Source organism: Anas acuta, chromosome 3 (genome assembly GCF_963932015.1).
Source record: "Anas acuta chromosome 3, bAnaAcu1.1, whole genome shotgun sequence".
NCBI classification, from domain to species: Eukaryota; Metazoa; Chordata; class Aves; order Anseriformes; family Anatidae; genus Anas; species Anas acuta.
In genome coordinates, this window is record NC_088981.1 from 62,898,387 (window position 1) to 62,919,162 (window position 20,776).

At 40.2% G+C, this 20,776-nt stretch overlaps 1 protein-coding gene across 2 annotated transcripts in view; it reads right to left on the reverse strand.

The window, feature by feature from the left end:
• The window catches only part of RSPO3 (R-spondin 3), a 60,981-nt gene that overhangs the window by 19,951 nt on the left and 20,254 nt on the right, over window positions 1-20,776 (reverse strand). For both annotated transcript variants that reach the window (XM_068677513.1, XM_068677511.1), the window contains exons 2-4: window positions 6,152-6,343; window positions 4,532-4,678; window positions 1,992-2,189 (exon numbers count right to left, since the gene is read on the reverse strand). In XM_068677513.1, coding sequence (XP_068533614.1) covers window positions 1,992-2,189; window positions 4,532-4,678; window positions 6,152-6,343 — 537 coding nt within the window. The remainder of the gene's footprint in view (window positions 1-1,991; window positions 2,190-4,531; window positions 4,679-6,151; window positions 6,344-20,776) is intronic.

The window sequence follows — 20,776 nt, forward strand, 5'->3', positions numbered from 1 at the left end:
AAAAAAGACTTCTAGCCATAAACATGCAAATCCTAAAGGCACAGGTAGTGTTGGAATATATGTTACATCTGGCTGCATTTGTTTCATAGGAATTGTCTACCAAGAGTAGAACAGGCTAGGATGTAGTCTGTGACTTGCTCAAGAGGAAGAAAAACAAAAGAGTTTTATGCATATTGCAGGAAATTCAGGATTCACAATTTTAAAGGAATTCTTGTGGTATGCAGCATTTTTCAAATATGGCTTGGCTCAGGTCCCATAAAACAAGAATTGACAGTAAAATACGTGAGGAGTTTCTTTTAAAGTACTTACTACACAAGAACAGCAAATGAAGAGCAAATATTTCTCAAAAAGAAATCTTTTGTCCAGTCTGAAGATGTTTCCATATTGCCATAACAAATACAAAACAACATTATCACCTCAAGGAAAAACAACAGTTTTCAGTTTCAAAATTAAGTAAGTTCGGAATTATGTTTTCAGTTCTAGCAAAAGTAACTGGTAGGAAAAAAAAATACACTTTTTGGCCAGTTACAGTGGGCTAACAGGGTTGTGTTTTTCAAGCTGTGCTGCTGTACATGAGCAAAAGTGATAATCTTCATGGACATTTTGAAGATAGAGTCTTAAGCATGAGGGAATCTGTAAATAGTTTGCCTTGGCTGCTCCCTTGAGGCAGCCACACTGCTCTACCTCTCCAAGGCACTGCTGGACACAGGGAGGCTGAACTAACCTCAGGAAGGTGAAATCTGCCCCGTAGGTTCCCATAAATCAGTAGATCTAGCCAATTCTTCAGTGAGGGAGAGGCACCTGAAGCTTCTGCTTCATAACATCTTCCTTCTAACATTTATTTACTCATGACATATATTCTGAGGGAACAAGCCATCCTTCAAAAGGATTACGAGCTCCAAAACCTTTTCACATTTCTATCAGTAATCTGCAGCACTTCTAGTGATAATTTAACAATAGATACTAAGTTACTTCTTGGTACCAGCAGCTCATGCTGGCTCACACACATTCAGGTGCTGCACCCCTTCCACTCATCCTCAGAATAAAGCCTGCTTTTGAGTTTGAAAGGTTTAGGGGAAATAGAAGGGATGGAGAAACAGGAAGGGTGGGGAAAATGGGAGAGACAGTGAAAAGGAAATGTTCCCGTGGCACTCCTGTGTCAACCACAGTAACTGCACTGGGGACAGAGCAAGTAACTTCCCTGTACATTAAGGGGAGAATATCAAATAACAATCTCTGTTGGGTAGAATTTGTATAAATTATTGTTTCATACATTTCTTAACTATCTCCCATTCTTAACATGTTGGATGGCATCCACAAGGTCCTGTGACGGGGAGTAAGCCTGCCACGCTGGCTCACGTGGAGGGACAGTTCTGCTGGCATTCCTGATAACTGGGCAAAACCAGGTGGAGTATCCCTTGGCTGCCAAGCAATGCTGTGGTCTTTCTCCCATGCTGGAACTCTGCAAGCCACATGTAGATGGCAGGATCAGGCCACATTGTTCAGCCAAAGCTATTACAAAGAAGTCAGGGTGGGAGAGAGGCCACAGCACTGTAACTGCAAGAATTATGGGCATACCTGTAGGGGAGCATGAAATAGGAACCAGTTTGGAGGAATCCTGTGGTTGAATCATAAAATTTGACTGCCTGATACCCAACAAGCAACTCCCACCATGACATGTTTTACAACAGACCTTTTTGCTCTGAGCTCCACATGCAACCCCTCATCTTGGCAGTTCTTTCAGCAGAACTTAGAGAGAATGTGCCTTCCCATCCAGCCCACCCTGTCCTCTCTAGATCACACAAAGCACATTTTTTCAGCAGCATTAGGACTTTATTTACTCCAGGCAAGGGCACGTCTCCCTCCAGCCCAAAGAACACCACATCAATGGGAGGTTTGGTGAAACCAGCAGTCAAGGCCTGGGAATTCAGATGTGAATTATTAAACAAGCACAATATCAGTCTCAAATTATGATGATGATAATGTGGTACCTTTTCCTTCCTTCTGACATCTCTTTCTTTGTACAACACATTTTCTGCTCTCGCTTGTAGCTGGGCAAGGATTGCCCCTTGCTGACGGATGTTGTACGATCTCTCTGACCCTTATTTCATTTCCTCTTTTGAAACCACATGTTTTTCCTTTCTTTGTGCAAGGGCTCCATGGACTCCACTCACTAGCTTCACAGTGCACTGCAACAAACATAGGACAAGCTGAGCCTGGCCAATACCTTTTAGTATACATAATGCATATGGTACATTCATTTTATTCTGCATCAGCCAAAAGGCAGCAAAAAATAATGGAATTAATCAGGATTTACAGCAGTGGATTGAGTGAATTTGGACTGCTGAAGGTATATTACATAAAATAATGTCCAACAATCATGTCAGATGCTCTTTCGTACCCACTGTTTTGTAATTCTGTTCCTGAAACAGGGCAACACAACAATTGCTTTCAGTGAAATCAGTTACTAGATTGCTTTAGTTCTGTGGAGATATAGATCCTTATAACCTCAGCAGAATTAAAATTTGGTGTGACAGGAGATTGAAATCATTGTGTCAAGATGCTGCAGTTGGTCTTAGAGGTACTGAATTTGAAAATAAATAGAGTTATAGTGAAACAACTAATATCAAAAGGTATTACATTAAGAATCAAGCATCTTTGGTTATCTCCTGCTTGATATTCAACTTAAATAATGAAAGAGCCAACATCTGTAATGCATATAATATTTAAGTAGGCAAAGCAGAGGGATGTAATCTTTTAAGAAAAGTACAGGTTGCCATTTCCAAACTACAGTGACCTGAACGTACATCCTGTACTATTAGGAACTCAAAGGTGTGCATTTGAACACTTGTCCTAAAAATATAGACAAAAATGGGAGCAACCCTTGGAGCTTCAAAACATGCTCTTAATAGCTATGCTACTCTTGTGCCATCTCCTCAGTATCCTTCTCTTAACAAAAAGCAGTAAACACTTATAGTTGCTTTATATTCCCATGTGTGCTTAAGACTATAAACCTCCTCTAAAGAAGGAAAGGATTCTTGCTCCTCTATCAGGAGGATTTTGTAAGTCAACATTTTTCCAGCTCCAGAATTTACTTTCAAATTTTTCAAAACCTAAAACTATAACTGACCTCAGGCAATCTCTGAGCCCTCCTCCAGTGAATCGTCATGTGGCTCATTTTGTTTTTAATATTACACTGGAGCTCTCCTGTTAAAATAATTGACCTTCACGTGCACAAAAAGGTTCTGTTTTTCCTCCGTAGCTTTAAATGGCTTTTCCGAGTTGAGACTGAGTCATTGTTAAAGCAGCTAAGTCTACGGCACTTGGAAAAAGCCACCAAGGAACAAAAATGATTTCTTGAATTGCTTTCAAAGATGAAAGTCTTTGCTAGAAAATAAAACCATAAAAACCATCACTACCACCTGAACTAATAAGCAACAAACTACTGCACATTACTTTTACTCCTGCATTGCTTGCCCTGCAAAACAGGTCATGCCAGGGAGAGTTATGTGCACGACGCCGTGGGAGAGGAGATTTCCATCATGGCCAGGCTGCGCCTAAGTGCTCCCTGGTTGCTGGTGGCTGAAGAGGTTACCGCTCCCACCGCAGCTCCCAGCCCACAGCCACCACAATTCACAGCCCGTGCACTAAAATAAGCTGAGCCCTGACGCAGCCTCAGCATGCCCGTGGCAGCGGATGTGAACTGCAGCAGCCCACAGGCAAACACATAACTCTTTCTGCTCTCTCTCAGCTGCAGGGGTGGTGGAGGGATGGAGCAGACAGCTAGGTGTGGTGACCTCCAAAATCACCCTGGCCGTGAATAATCGGAGCTTGTGAGTCAGAGGCTGAAGAGATACAAAAGCAGTTCTAGTCTCTGCAGCCGTGAGTCACTGCAGCAGTGCTGCCAGTCTCATTCCTTCGCTGACAGCGCTGTGCTATTCGGCATTTTGTTTTAATCCTCGCTGTCTGCAGTCCGGTGATTATACAAAAATATCATTTGGAATTTCATCTTTATCTTAATTTTTTAGCTTCTAGCCTTTGCCTCTGGGAAGGTAAGCTTCAAAGTGCTCTAGCACACATGCTTGGAAGAGTCAGGTAGCCTAAGGGACTGAGAGCAAAGCAGTTAAGTATTTCAGTCTTTAAACTAGGTGCGGGGCCTGGCTCAGGATTTTTGAGCCTTTGATGTTAGCGATGCTGCATAACGCCATAACAGCTCACGCTTGGGATGGATGTCCTTCTACCTCAGGGTAGGCCAAACATGTGGGATGACATGGGCCATACGTCCTGAGGCAGAACTGCTCTTAGCTTCAGGGTTGTGTTTTGGGGCACAACCAAGATTGGCTTTTGTGAAATGTCATGAGTTTGCTGTGCTGAGGAATACACCTTGTGATGCAGAACATGTCCAGGGCAGATTTAAGTTGCCCTTCCCTGGTGCTGTGACTGATCTAGCAGTTCGTGGCCTCCACTGACCCCCCACCCCCCTGAGGAAACCAGAGAGGATCAAGCCGTTATGTGACGGGGCCGGACTTACCGATACTGGTGCACTCCATCGTGTGGTTGTTGGCTTCCAGCCCATCAGGGCACTTTTCAAGGCACTTTCCACTGTACAAGTAAAACCCACTTTTACACTTCGTGCAGAAGTTTCTGGTGAAGCAGGTTTCACAGTCAGCTTTACATTCTGAAATGCAAACAGACAATAACATTGATGCTCTTTGCCATGAAAAAACACAGGCTCTCTTACACACACTAGAATTCAAGGCAAAATCACTTCATATGACTCTAGCATTGCAAAACAATCTTCAAAGGTAGTAAATTATTTTTAGATCTTCCCTATGCCCTGTACACGCACTGTGGGAAGCAACAAGTGGTCTTAGTATGAGTCGGATTTTAATAAGGATGGCTTGATGCTGAGTGGTCACACACTTCTTGTATTCTTGCAGACCTGTTCAAACTGAAAACAGAGCACAGCTCATCAGAATAACAATATAGTACTTATGATCTACCTTGACATAGCATAGGTAGTAACTAACTCCACCAGCTACATGTACTGGACCCAGTTCCACGCTATTTATCTCCATCCATCCAGAAGAAATAAAACATGTTTTATGTCAACGTAATTTTCATATTTTAAGTGACTTTCTCATGTTTGACCAACAATCCTGTAGTATTTCACGCATCCTCTATATGATTACCCAGAATGGCATTAACAATATATTTTCCAGTTCTCAAGTATTTTTAAAAGACATAAGCAAAAACTGGTGCATGACACAGCTCGTGTCTTATATTTAAGGCCACACACTGCTAAAAAGTGAGCAAGTACTTACAGTGTCAAGTTACTCTGTAAGATTTTACTCTGGGGTCTGTTCATTAAATAACTTTTATTACCAGGTAAAATCTGGGAGAGTGGCTTGGCTGTCGCATGTATGTTTTTATATTACCTGTGGGGTTAAAAACTGAACTCAACAACAAAAATCACAGGAGGGAGGGCAAGGAGGGGAATGAGAATGCTATTACAATCTTTTCCAGTTCATTTACGGTTCAAAATACACAGTAGGGTCAAAATGTTGCCCAAATGGTAAAGAATAGAATTGAGTTCTCTGTCTCCCAGCCCAGAGGCAACATGGATTGTTAACCTCCCCCAGATCAGGCTGAGACCTTGCCAGCTGGTACAGACATTTACACTGCTTGTGAGGCAAACTATAAGGAGACCAGGGCAAAACGCATCTCCACAGAGTGCCACCTTCTCTTCACATCTTGGGGGGAAGGCCAGGAACTGCCCCAGTCCCTGAGGCTCAGTGGCCCTCAGCCTCTGCTTTACAGAGCTGCAGCTGCTCAGCCTTGCTGCCCCAGCCTTTGGAGGGCAGTGCCTGTCCCTGCTGCTGCCCCACTTCTGCATCAGGGTGTAGAGACAGAGGCCACCTCCCAGCTCCAAGGCAAGTCACTCAAGCAGAGCTGGGACCCATGAGCATTAGGCACTTTTCTAATTTTTCAACTTAACTCCTTGCTCAGGTTAATATTTACTGCACTACTATAACAGAACTGAAAAAATAAAACACGGCCTGTCCTCCTGCTTCTCTGTTGACTTGACTCCTAAGGAGCATTCAAAAGAGGACAAACAAATCAATGTGCTTCCCCTTTCCCCAGCACTTACTTGCACACTTATTAATATCAGGATACCGTGTCCCATAGTATCCGCTTGGACACGAGGAAAGACATACTCCAATCTGTTTCATGCCAATCCTCTCCAGAACAAAGAAGAGTCTGGGCTTACATGACAGGCATCCGTTGTAGTCCGAACACGTAGCACACCCTCCTTGGCAACCCTGGCTCACATTAGGATGCACTGCAAAGAGAAGTATTAAAAAACAAGGTGGAGAAGGAAGAGAATAAGAAATTAGACAATTTCTTTCCAAAGAACAAGAGCATAATGGTTCCTCTGTACTTGGAAGGGTGGACCACCCTCCTCCCCTCTGACAGCTCTTTAAAGATTGCTTTTTTTTTTTTTTTCTTGCATCTTCTATTATGACCCAACATTTCATTTCGGTGATTACTTCACCAGCATAAAAATGAAAAGCTTAACTGACATGCTCACATCTTGCAGAAATAACAAAGTGCAAATTAAATTTAAAATAGATTTTGTAGAACAGCAGCATCCTAGAGAAAATTTATTTTTCTTCTAGTTATTTCCAGTGTTTTTCCTGCTGCTTCTTCAGTTAACCTTGTATGCACTTGACTCAGCAGATAAATACACGTTCATATATATTCGCTTTTCAAATCTGGATGATTAAACAACAACCCAGTATATCATTTCCTTCATTGACTAAATGTATTTTGATTGAGTTCTGCTGTGCAGAATATGCCTCTGTTAGATCTAATGCTAATTTGCTCTAATAAAAAGACACAGGAGAGCCATCCTTCTCACCCTCCTTCTTCCTCTGGAATGTTCTCTCTGGCATGTTTTTAATCTCTAACAATTACAACCTGATGTTCAGACTTAACTGTGGCATTTACCCTGCTCCAATCCCAGCATGGAGCATAGGTAGGATTATATTTTCTTTTCAATTGGATTGTTATAATTCTTCAGACAACGAAAGGAAAACTTAGTACACTGACTGCTTAAGACTATCCAGTATTTATTTGGAAGTAGCAGAAAAACGGGAGATATTGCAGGCTGTATTTTCAGCAGCAGACATTAGTCAGTGAATTACTTCTCAGTGGTACAGAGTAATGTTTTGTATCTCTCAGTACTGTAGAAGTTCTTACCTCCTTCTAATTCCTTCTTGGCTGCATTCTTAAATAGGAGTTTGATAATTAAGCATCAAGTAGCTCTATGCCTGTGTCACTGTTTTTTTGGCCTCTTCTTGTATGACAAACCCAGACATTTTTCTAACTGTAAACTTTAATTGAGACATCTGATTCTATTTTATATGTAAGATAAATCCAGTCCTCATTTATATTAGTAAATCCAATTCATAAATACTGTCATCTTCCTGTTCTGCTTTGCCCTCAGGCTTGTGATATTATTATAAATATGCATGTGTCATACTTTTATCACCTATTTTAGTATTCTGAACTTATTTTTATCTGCAGACGCTGATAAATAGTTCGCATACACAATGAACTTGCTTTTGTCATCTCCCTTCTGTGGATCCCTTGGAAGTGGAGCAGAAGCCCATATGAATCCATGGCTTACAGGTTGAAAAGCACCACTCTTGCTGCTAGCCTGGGGGAGTTTGCCTGGTGGCAGGGAAGTTTGGGAATACCCCTGTACATTCACTTACAGCTTTGGTAAAAATACATAGCCCAGAAATGAGAAAGGCACTCCTTTATACTCTGAGATTTCAATGGCCAGTATCACAATCTGAGAAATCTCAAAAGGAGTTCAAATTCACTTTTTCTCTTTAATTAACAGAATACAGAATGAAGGTTATTTCTCTCAGTAGGGCTGAACAGGTAGGAAAAAAGAAATCCTTGGCCCTGCTTAAGACAAACAATTTCAATGAGAACATAAGAGCCTAATTCTCTGTGCCCCTAAGGCACTCTGTGGAACAACCATGAGGGAAGTGTATCTACCACCAAGACACACCACTACCATAAGAATAAACAGCATTCTGCACAGTGAGAAGCTGCAAGCACAAACCATTTATCAGATATGTTTTCACCAAAGTAGTGAACTCAAAGTACCAAAAGAGTACCACCAAAAGTAGTTTGTCACTTCAAAGTAGTGAATGCTGTCTAAATACAGGACAATGTTTTTCTGAGAAGATTCCAAAGGTACAAAGTGTATTGATTCTGAAATTAAGAGCCAGAAAAAATTGCTTTTAAGAGTTTACCATGTGAAAATGTCCTTGTCTCTCTCAGCCCTGTGTTTTGGTTCTTGCACTTTTCTACTTTCAAAGGCAGACATCGTAATGTGATCTAAGAAGCTGACATTATTTAAAAACTATCCATGACTTTCCTTCATTAAGTCTGACAGAGGGAAGAAAAAGCAGCTGAAGTACAAAATATTTGTCATCAAAGCTGCTATATAAAATATGGATGATCACTTTTGACAGGAAACATATTACGTGTGAGCACCTGTGACAGATCATTATGAATACATTCACTTGACAGAGAAAACATTACGTGCAACTGCTCAGAGGTCAAGCTTTGTGTGTGAGCCCTTAAGACAGGCAGTGCTTTATTGCCAAGAGAAGATAATTCTCTACAGCTAAAATCCATCACATGGCCAATTTCCATCTCCACTAACTTCAGCAATATTAAATATAAAATAACATGTTCGCATAGCCATTTTCACACTTTCTCCTGTCTTTTATTCATCCCAGATACATCTCAAAAAAAAAAAAAAAAAAGCACGTAGTTCCAAATGGAGAATCATGTTGTTAGTGTTACGGAGGAAGGAACAAGTTAACATATGTAAGTCAAGCTCCATTTAAAGGTTGATTTCATGCCATGTTATAACACAACGTGTGAAACAAAACAAGCTTCTGGTCTTAGAATTGCAGAGCAAACATCTCATTGAAAAGTTAGAATTGATATTTTAAATTAAGAGGAGTATTTTTTTTTCTTTTTATTTATTTTTTTAATCTTAAAAGCTATTAAAGGGATTTTTTTCTGATTGTCTGTTGTGCTGGACATTTCTTTGAGCCTGATAATCTGTGTAATGAAACTGTGTCTCATTAAGCTTGCTTCGAATGCAAGGTAGGCCCCTATACTGGCTCAGGCAAGGAGAAAATCAGAAACAGACAAGTGCTCCAGAAATTGGTACTGTCTGAAAGCCCAGCACTGTGCTTTGTCATTGAATCTGGAAAAAAAAAATTATGGGTGGAGGGAAAATATTTGTGTATAGAAAATGAGGGAGCATGCTGGAAAAGGGTCATCTTCAAGATCTAGCTGACAACCTTGCCCTCCATAACTCTCAGCCTCCACCCTCTCCAGTTTAGGGCTAGGCACTTGCCCGAGACATGCAACACAGTGAGCAGTGGCTGCTAGGGCTGGTCCCTCCCATTCCTAAGGAGGCCAAAAGGAAATGGGACAAACTCATGCTTCTGACCACCTTTGTGCCTGGGGAGGGACCTTACTGCTGCAGGGCAGAGAGCTGGCCTTTACTACTTCTCTCTTGGTGCATCAAGCTGCTGATGCCTGCAAACCTCAAGGATTTCAGCAGTTGTACACTGTAACCATAAGGAAGCAACCAGAAATGGTGAAATCTGGCCAGTGGTGAAATCAGGCAATGCCTGGCACAGGCATTGCTTCAAATTTCTATACTTACTATACAGTAAGTAAATACTATACGGTATTACTATACAGTAGCAACAGATTAGTAATGTAAAGAAGTGCTTTGGGGTCTACAGGTGAAAAATTACCAGGAGAGCAGCAACCGTTCCCGTTAGCCACAAGTTTTAGATGTGGTAGCCAGGCAGAGAGAGGGACGGTGCCTTGGCAGGGGGGCAGGCACTGTGTCCGCATGGGCTAGGCCTTGGCTGTACAGCCAATAGGTCAGGGTTTTAGCACTCCCCAAAATGCTCTCACTTGTAAACATGTGGCCTTTGGTGCAACCTACTTCATTACAAAGACACAATAAAATAAAATGTGGTATAAAAATTTAAAAATTCCTCCATAACCCTCAGAAATGTTTGTTGTTGTTTTGTTTTTTTTTGTTGTTTTTTTTTTTTTTTTTTTGTGAGTTAAAATGGAGGTATGCTGTGAGCAGCCTGCTAGGAACAGTGCTGGCGGTCAGAGGTGGCCCAGCAGCAATTGAGCAAGCCATCCTCTTGTTTTCCAGCGCTCTTTGAACACAGTGAAATCCTACACTCTCAGGGATGGAAAATACAGCACAACAATGGGCAAAGCAAATGGTGGAAGCACAGAGACCCACAGAGATGTCCTTACCCACCTCTTACACAAGCATCAACCAGGACTGCTTACTTGCATCAGATCCAAAAGTATGTGTGTGCAGGCTCATGACTGGTTTTAGGTCCAGAATCCATCCATCATGTTTTTCTCTTTAGAAAGCCTAACTACTAGAGATCAGAGAAGACACTAAGCTAATCTTGAACTATTCCCAGCCCCTGTCTGTCTTTAAGCTCTTTTTGGCTTGAATGCTGTTTTCTGTTTTTGTTTTTGTTATTGTTGTCATTGTTGTTGATTGATTTATTTATTTATTGATTTATTTATTTGTGTGTGTACACTGTTTGTCCAAATATTAGTTTTCAGCCTCATTAGTGAATGAAATCACTGGGGATTTTCCTTTCTCAGAATATTTTCCAAAGTACTACTCTGAAAACAATGAGTTGTGATCTCCCTATTAAAAATAGAAAGTTAGGAACAAGGAGCTGAATTTGAGTCTGAACTTTAAATGATGGGATGATAGGTGATTTTGATGGCACGCAGCAAACAAATTCTAACACCTTTGGCGATTAAATTTTGCGCTTAGTTTTACTTCATATATATATTGAAAGTGATGGTATAAAAAAAAAAAAAGAATATACACGAGAAATCCAGGAATCCAGGCAGGAGTATATTTTCACAGCCAGGGGAAAAGCTTGGGGTAAAAGAATATTCTTTTCCCATTTGCTGCAGCTGAGGTGCACTGTCTTACCATCAATCTTCAACTACAAGAAGTCCATTTAGAGGGTCATTCTTGAAATGGATGTGCTAGACAAATGAAATCCATCCGTGCTAGGAAGCTGTTGTTACTTCTGGTTTCTCAGGCTTGTGAGTGCTCACAGGAAATATTTTCACAGCAGAGTTACTCTGGAATTCAGCCTCTCCTGGGTGGACCTCGCTGCAAGACCTGAGCCCTGCTTCAGCTTCACCTACCAAATCACACCCCATGGGTACCAGCCCTGGTGATGGGGGATTTGTGACAGGATATCCCTTGAGTTCTTGTAACACTTATCACTCTGCAAGTTCTTTGGCATCTGTTTTTCTCTCTCTTGCTTAGTGTGAAGCAGCTGTCTGTGGCAGTGGCCTGAAAACAATACTTCGTGTGAAGCACAGTTACTCTTAATCATGCGGACTGTCCTTTAGGCAAAAGCAAATAGCATTTGGCAGTGAGCTCTTCTAATGAGAAAGTCATTAAGGAATTCAGTTTGCAAACCACAGCATATTTCCTCATACTCTTTCTTGGACAGCATTTCTCTGTGTGCAAAATACATTAGAAATGGAACAGACAATTGTTGGGCAAAACCACTGAACCAATGTGTAGGTAACATACAGTGCAGAGCATGGGAAAAGCCCAGGGGTGGTGGAACAGCACTGGGAGAATAAGTACACATGGGTTTGATTAGCTTGTATTATCACTGCTAAAGAGATTGCCAGCCTGGGCTGAAATGAAACCTGAGCTCAATCTTACAGGCTCAGCTCTGCTTGATAGCTTGGCCTTAAATCACCCACATGGAGGCCAGGGACTTGATGTGTTGTGATGGGGCAGCAGCTGGGCTCTATAGGGGAGGTAGACCCATTGCACAGTAATTGCTACGTTTGATTGGCCATAAGTTTTCTGGGATGCAACAGAACCAGTGGTGATGCCTGAGGAATGTGAGCTCTCCATCCAACCTCCCCTGGATTTAGAGTAGTCTGAGGAAACCTTGAAAGGAGAGACAGCCACAAAAAGAGCAAACAGGAAAACCAGTCTCAAAGTCAAGTGTTAAACTCTTAACATCTTCTCTTCCTCTTTGTGATTTGTGCTTCACAAACACTTTTAAGATTTCTTTCTAAGAGGATGGCATCTCTTCCAGATATTTGTCCTCTTCCAGATGTTTGTCTGACTTCAGTTTTTCTTCAGAGTATTGCTACCTTCTGTAGTACACAACATATAAAAAAGATGATCATCAAGTGTTTTGAAATAAAAAGATCCCATAAGGACTGAAACATCTGCCTGGCCTGACAGAACATTTTCCTCCTCCCTCAGTTACATCTGAGGAAAAAGAAACCAACCTTTTTTGTTCACCAAGTGTCAACAGTTCTAAAGAGCAACAGAAAGATGAGTACGGGACTGTCCCACAGTCTGAGGGAGTATCCGTGACCATTTTGTAGTGGTGTCTACCAGCAAGGAGGCCCTCATCACAAACAGCCAAGATCTCACTGGGGGATGCCTCATCTTTATTAAATACATGTCTGGCAAAGTGATCCTGAAAATTAAGTACACTGGCTGCCAGAACACATTTCCCCGGAATTTAGTTAGAAAGAGCATCAACAGACTGAAAAATCTCACCAGGGGTACAGAGTTTTGTGCAGTCTCCTAGCATCTTCAGTGCAACAGAAATGAGCCACAGCAACCACAAATGGCTCCTTCTCATTCCAGAGAGTTTTGTAAATAAACTGAAAAATTCTTTTCATGGAGAAAGAAGGGAAATTGATTTATTTATTTTTTTTATTTTTTTTCCCACGTACTATGGAGCACCACTACAATTCAGGGATACAGGAAGATTAACCACTATAGGGAGCAAAGAGGATTCCAAAGGCAAGTTGCCTTAAGCACCCTTGTGATGGTGGAAATGGCAGGATCAGGTCATGCAATATCTGTTTACATCAAGTTCTAAATCCTATAAGCAACTACAGATTTTACTGGTAGAGCCAGCTATAGTTATTTCCAATAGCCAACCTTCAAGACTACATTATGAGTCTTCTATAAGGGTAGGAAACTGAATGACATTAGCACATCCTTACTGTCTAGATAAGATTACATGTTACAGAAGGAAATGTATAGGATCTATAAAGAGTAGCAGTAAGAAACACCTAGTAGCTGTTTAACCAATGTGTCATGACATATGCTAGACTCGGCTATATGCAAAGCAAGCATCTGTGCTGAGGAGAAAGAAAGAGACATGAGTTTTGGGAAGAGATTATACTTTCTTGAATGTATATTTGGACAGTATTTTAACAGTCTAAACCTGCAAGATGACATCATGAAGCTCTCCAGTTGATTCTACACTGTTTTTATGGGCACAGAACTCCAAAACCAGTGGTTTAAAAATTGTCAAATGCCACCGTGACCCCCATGACTCCCAGATCTCTTCATTACAAGAGGTGCAGACTTTTTTCAGGTAAGAAAAACATGCCCTTATATTGTACATGCTCATTCTCTCAAATATGCAGGCACATTTTCTGCCTTATGCTAGACTTCCATTTATCATTCATATGTTTCTAACAAAGCTCATTGGTGATAAGGTTGTCATGCTGACAGCAGAGACTGTCCCCCCAGTTTACCTCTCTTTTTTTTTTGCTGCTCCAGCATACTGGAGACTTTTATTGTTGCGTATTACACAGATGCTCATGCACTTCCAAGCTGTATAAGGATCACTCAGCTCATACTGTCAACATTACACAACTACAGTAGCATTTGCAAGTTTCCCATTTCCCACAGGGTCTTTTGAGACCAGAGTTTTTCTCTCAAAGTTTTGTTTCAGAAACCACAGAAAGAACAGCAGGATGTAACAGATTTTACTTTCCGTGCTGGGGACTAGGGAGAAGGGTTTAGACAGCAAATGCCTGTAATCCCATGTCAAAGTTATGATTTTTCTACTACTATGTTTACAGCGTTAAAAAATTAATAAGCTAGACAGCAAGCCAGCCCACTGCCTTGGCGTTGCTCAGATGTGCCTTTGGTCAATTACTTAATATCCTCTCAATTTTGTATATTTTCATAAGTGGCATTGATCAGAAGTTTGTACTGAATGAACTAATTTTTTTTTCTGTGTGATGATTAAATTCATACCATGCTGAAACTAACTGGAAGCCCCAAATTATGTTGTTTGCAGTGGAACTATTCTGGATCGATGCCTGCAACCATTGAATCAGAACCTGTCTCTTTAAATTCAAGTTTCTCATCAAGATTTGGACCCAGAGTATAGATACTAAGAAATATTGCAGTGCTGGAAGGTCTCTAAAAATTGGGTTCTACAATTTGTAACAGTGATAAACACTGATCTCAAATTTTCCTAGAGGAAAAAGGGTAAATTCTTCAGGCTGACCGGCCTATCAGTGACACAAGATACCTTCCAAAATTCAAGTTTAAGTTAATGGCAAAAATACTAGAAGCAGTCTAGTGACTGCTTCTCTGCTGCAGCACTGGGTAGTGATGCATACGCTATCAACACCTAGCAAATGAAGACACAACTATTTTCATCTCTCTCATGCCACTGGGACCTCTGCCAGTTAAAAAAAAAAATGCCAAAGGTTTCTGAATGCAAAATGTGAACAGTAACGATATGAAATCAAATTCAGCTCTGGTAGAAAACAGACAAGAGACTTCACCACCAGCCGGCTCAGACTCTTTGGCTGCCATCCTGGCCCACCAAAGTCAACAGCACAGATCCTCTTAAGAAAGGGGGACGAAGATCTCACTCATTTGTTAATCAACAGCTTTTGGGTAGCCCATGATTTGGAGTGCCCTTATCTGATTTATAAAGGTCAGTGTGATTAGATGGCCTGTTTTGAGTGGGATTAAGCTTTAGGTTGGGTGAGATTTAAGTAAGTGTCTGATTCCTGACAAACTGACTCAGTTCAACAGCTCTGCAAGTCTGGCCCTCCTTGTGAAGTAAATATGAATGGCACGTAGTTAGGGCTTGTTTCATCACCCTTTGTGCCTTCTGCCCTCCCTTTGAAGTCCGAGCCTCCCCCTCCCAACCTTCTTTGCTGCCTCACATACTGGCCCACATGAAAGACATTTCTCACTCACACCAAGCATCCTTCTCTTCCCTAAGACCATAATAGATCCAGCGTCACTGCCCTGATACGCAGCAGGCAGCTTACAGCCAAGCCAGAGCCATGCTGGGCAGTATTTGAGCTGAATTATTGGGGCACGGGTGATGAAATCAAGGCTAATATCCACTCTGGGCACGAGCAGGGACACAACTCATTTGTCGCATGGTGGTGGTGCACCAACACTGCCTGAGGATTTGCACACCCATCTCCTCCGCTGAGTGCAAGAGAAAACAAAGCATCTTTTTCATTATTGTTACTTAAATGTGGCCTCTGTAAACATACATCCTTCATCCCCAAACTAATTAATGGCATAATGCTCACACACCAAGCTCCACAGACAGCTAAATCAATCAAAAGCATCAAAAATCAATTGCATGCAGCAATCCCATTGGGTGCTCTGGTGGCAGGAAGAGGCCCAGGCAGAGGCCAAGGTACCTGGAGGCCAAGGTGCCCGGGGGGAGGCCAAAGTGCCCAGCTGCCTCCTTGCTGGCAGGGTGGGGGTGGCCTGGAGAGGAGGCCAAGCACTGGGAGTTCGGTTCTGGTGGCTGAAAGGCACCCATCATTTGCTCTGATGCTTGTCCCTATGGATCAACCGTGGAGCAGAGGATGGGAAGGCTGTTTCACAAGGTTTTTTAAATGTGGGAAATTGTCATAAGAACCAAAAAATTACAAAATATTCCATTTAAAAAAGATCTGTTTCACTTTGTTGGAGATATTTGGCTTCAGTTTAACTTTTTCAAGCATTCATATTACATATAATAAATCCAAATGAAGCACTTGATATGAAAAAACAGTTCAGAATATCTCAAAAAATCAGTTCCAGAAGATGTTACAGGTGTTTGTTTATTTGTTTTTTTTTTTTTTTTTCTGTTTTTTTTTTTTTTTGTTTTGTTTTGTTTTGTTTTTGTTTTTGTTGTTTTTTTTTTTTTTGCTTTGTTTTGTTTTGTTTTTATGGTACAAAATGCTTCTTTTTCATTCTCAGACAGAATTCTGTCAAAGTTGTTTTATGAAATATTTGTATTTTTAGAGAGTGGCATGTTCAGTTTGAATGTTTTTCTGTAAGTGATTCTCCAAGTGGCTTTAATTTGTAATAACTAAAATGGTATGGAATGGTAAGATATAACATTTTAATTTGCAAGAAAAAGGAAATTCTAAAGAAAAAAAAAAAAATGAGGCCACCTATTGACAAGACTAGGTGAAGAAAAAATAACCAGAAAGGTATACAATTGTATATGAAACTGATAATTAAATACCTAGAAAAATTTGGGTTAGCATTATGAGTCTGATTAAATATTTTCAAGTAAAAGTTATAAAATCAAAGTTTTTTAAACTGCTTTAATGTTCTTTCTTCAATTGGGACAAATTACCCCCAAACCAACAAAAAACAAACAACAAAGAAAAAAGAAAAACACAAAAAACTTGTGTCTTTAAAATCAATTTAACCTAAAGTAGAAATTAAAATAAATAAATTTAAAAAAAAAAAAAAGAAAAGATCATGAATTGTAGCTTCTAAAGGTGGCTCGTTTTTTATTTGTCAGATATATTATTTAACATTGTTGTTGAACAGCAAATGTGATGTCCAACACTTCTAATTGCACAAATTGTCTTAAAAATATACTTTTGCTAGTCTTTTGCCTACAGCAGTAGTATGTGTCACATAATTTAGACTGAATCACAGCAGCATCCTGAGGGCATGTCACCCTACACTGCACAAGTACAATTTGTGAAACACCTCTTCCTACCCAACTTGTTTCACAATGAAGTGACCCATTTGCTGAGATGGCTGCTTTTTCAGGTGTCAGATGCCTTAGCCAGCTTGAAAAATATTCTTGGCACTTTGCAACAGTGCTCTGTTGAAGAACATTTTTCTAATAACTATAGCAATGAGGAAGAGAGGACTGTTCTGTTCTGTTTTGTTATTCTGTAAAATAATTAACAGGATGCAGAATAAATTATAGAAATAGAAACCATTGCTGCAAACAGAACTGTCTAATATAAGTTATACCAACAATTAGTTAGGCTTCAGTGAAAACCAAACATCCCCCAGATATTAGAAAAACATGAAATCACAGCAGTTATTTTTAAAGCATCCAATACGATGAATATTTGGCAGCTCAACTGGTGGCTAGTGGCTTGCGGCTCCACGTTGGGCTGCCATGAGACAGGCGTCAGATATGAAATGACCGCAACAACACCACTCCAAATGCTGGGCTGCTGCAGCAAAATTGTGATAAAAAATGACACATGCGGGTGCCAAAAAGGACAAAGTGAAAGGAAAGGTTGAACTGTGCCCTAGTATGAAAACATCCGCTTTAACTGACTCCTTGGGTTTGTGGAGTTGCATGAAGCAAGTCAAGCGACTTGCTGTTACAAAGAGGTATCAGCTCCCCACCAGTACAGTATCTGGAGACAAAAATTCACAACAAGCCAAGCTGCAGGTTTAGGGGATGCTGTTCTGATGCAGAGTGATGGACCAAGTCATCAACCTGTAATTTGTAGAGCACCAGAGGTCTGCATCATTTTAGGTACTGAAAAAAATCATTGAGATGGTTTTGGTTCCCAATGCCAAAACAAGCTTCCATACACTTCAGTAGAGAAAAAAAAATGAAACAAACATTGCGGAAGAAAACAAAAGGAATAGGTAAACTTTCAACATATAGCCTTATATTTCCATATATCTGAAGACCCTCTAGCAGCACCGCAGATTTTTGTACTTTTTGGAGAAAGCTAGGAATTCTTGTATTTGAAGGTTGATGAAGTTACCTCCATATTGTCTGTTTCAGAAATATTTTCTGTTTTCTATCATTGGAAAGCTGAAAGTATTAACATCAACATTTTCAAATCCAGGGCCTTCAGTGAGACAACTAATGCCCCCACTTCATTCCTAAACACATAACCTGATTTTCGACATGCCTGTGGAAGATGCAAATGGTCAGCGGTCTGAAAATGCAGCTATTTATTTAGGATGTTAATCAAAGGGTTGTTGCTTCACTTGTAGAGCCAAACTTAAAAGTTTTGGCCTTGTCATATTTGGGCTTCAATTTCTTCAGCTGCAAAGAAGAAATGATACCTATCTCTTAGGAGTGTCGAGGTGTTTAATTCATAGATGTTTACGATATGTTCTCAGCTTTGGCTGAAATTTCTGGCTTCTTACTTTGCAGATGCAGGCCTTTATATGTAACTCTGTGCTTGGCACTACATTCTGCCTTGCTTTATATGGGATTCTCTTATATACATCAGATTGTTACGAAAACATCTACTGAGTCATGGGTGCAAGTGTGGTAACAATTTATTCTAGTTACTTGTATGACGTTTCCAAGCACAGATTTCAGAGGCAGATTGAGACAAGTTGGGAAGTCATTTCTTTTAACTTTCTGATTTCTGCTCTTTGACTGAGGAGATTAGATTATTGGAAAACACGCTATTAGCGCTGGCTTGTGACCAAAGGATCTGCTTTGCATTCTGCAAGGGGTGCTGTACTTGCTGTAAATGAAGGAAAAGAGCTGGTTAAGTTACTCCAGCAAGGAATGTTCCCTTTGGGAATTGTCCACAGAAAACTAGAACTGTGGTTGGTGAGCAAAGAGCAACAAGGAGAAGAAAAATAACAAAAAAGGTCAGAAATTTCAGGGAAATAAAAGGCCCTTTTTATTTTCTATACCGAGCACCAAGTTAACAAGATTTAATGTTTGTTGATCTGTTTTATGCTGCTTTCTGCGTGCCCAGACCCAACAGAATAAAAACCTAAACGATTACCATGTCAGCCCATGCTTAAATTCCTCCCCATTCAAAAACTCACATCAGCATATGGTTACCTTCACACATGTGTTACAGACCCCTTGACTTCAATTAGACCTAAATACCTGATTAAAATTAAGGACACATTCTTGAATAGAGGCTCTTGTGCTTGGAGCAGACACATATCTTCCTGAAGTAGGCAAAAGCCTGACTGTTAACCCGAACTTTGAAAAGAATGCATAGCACTTCTTATCCTTTAACTGATTCAAAGATTCAACTTTTTTTTTTTTTTTTTTAACTTTTCAATATTTTAGATAATTTCATAGTAAAGAACAAAAAGCTTCAAATATTTGCAACATGACTGTGTTTTCATTTTTCTTCAGAGGAGCAAGAATATTATTCTTTTTTCTTTAACAGACAAAAAAATAAAAATAAAAATAAAAATAAAAATAAAAATAAAAATATATTGTTTTTCCTTATTCTACAGAGAAAAGCATAGCTATGGGAATACTAAATTTCTTATTAAGAGAAGGGTTTGGTACTATTTTAATTTATTAATGTTCATGCTTTTAAAATCACTTTCATAATATCTGGGAGTAAGATTCCTCTGGTGCTTACAGTAAGTAAGCAGCCCTGTTTCTTTGTGACTGTGCAGGAGACAAAGCACATATGATAGTTTTGGTGCTTTTCAACATAAAGGTTTTCAACTTTGAGATTATCAATTAATTTTATCAAGTAACTCCTGAACTGTATTCTGGTAGGAAGGAAATCAGATTGCTTTGATTTCAGTAAGAATCAAGCTGGTGTCCTATAGAGTCTTTCTTTGTTAATCTTTAAAGTATCTTTTTCAGCTTGAATCTGCTGTTTACTGTGTAATACTTTCCATACCAACATCATATGTAACACTTCACATGGAAAAAAGCCAGTACAACAAAGGTGTTCTCACAGAAAATTAGAAAGAGGTGTTCAAAGGGAAACCAAGTGAAAAGGAGGTCAAATGATTGGGGAAAACGATTACAATGTTTTCCACTGATGTGAAAATGAGAAAAAGTATAATTATCACAAACCATATTGTGATTTCAGCCATCCTTAAAAAACCCTGAGAACATGATATGATCAAATCACAGCAGCAGCAATAGCAATAACATTCCAGATATATGTGCAATTCTATAGGACCTGTTATCCTGAGGTCCTTAAGGCAATCAAGTAAGATCCAGTTCTGTGATGTAAGAGCTTTTACACTTTATTCTTTTAAGGGGTCATATTACTTTTTAGGTCACTGAAGCAGCTCTTTAGTAGCACATGTTTGGAAAAGAAAGAGAATGCGTTGCCTGTCTGATAACCACCATAACCAGTCTGAACTCATAAATGTGGGGACACTCTAGAGCTGTTGGGCTCTTACCAGAAAACCCAACAAGGTCGCTATATTGGCCTCATTATGCTTTATATTACAGTGAAGAGATGTGGCTGTCCCAATGCCCATGATGAAGCAATAGTCCAGTACTAGGAATTCAGAAGGGCCGGTGAATCACCCTGCTGCTGTTTTCTTCCTCTGAAGATCTTTAAGCTTTGAAGTATCTTGATGGCACATAATTCCTGAGAGCTGCTGAGGCAGGGCACAGCATTAGGCAAGCTGCACAGGGACACCTGCTTTCAGGCCACGTTTTCATGGCATTCACTTAGATCAGGAATACAATTGCTTGGTCATGACACAGGAAAAATTCTGTGCTAGACCTGGTTCTTTCTTCGGTTATGACATTTTATGCAAGGAACAACTCTATTAAAGTTTAATATCAAAAAAGCTATACTGGCACAAAACAGGTGTGAGAAC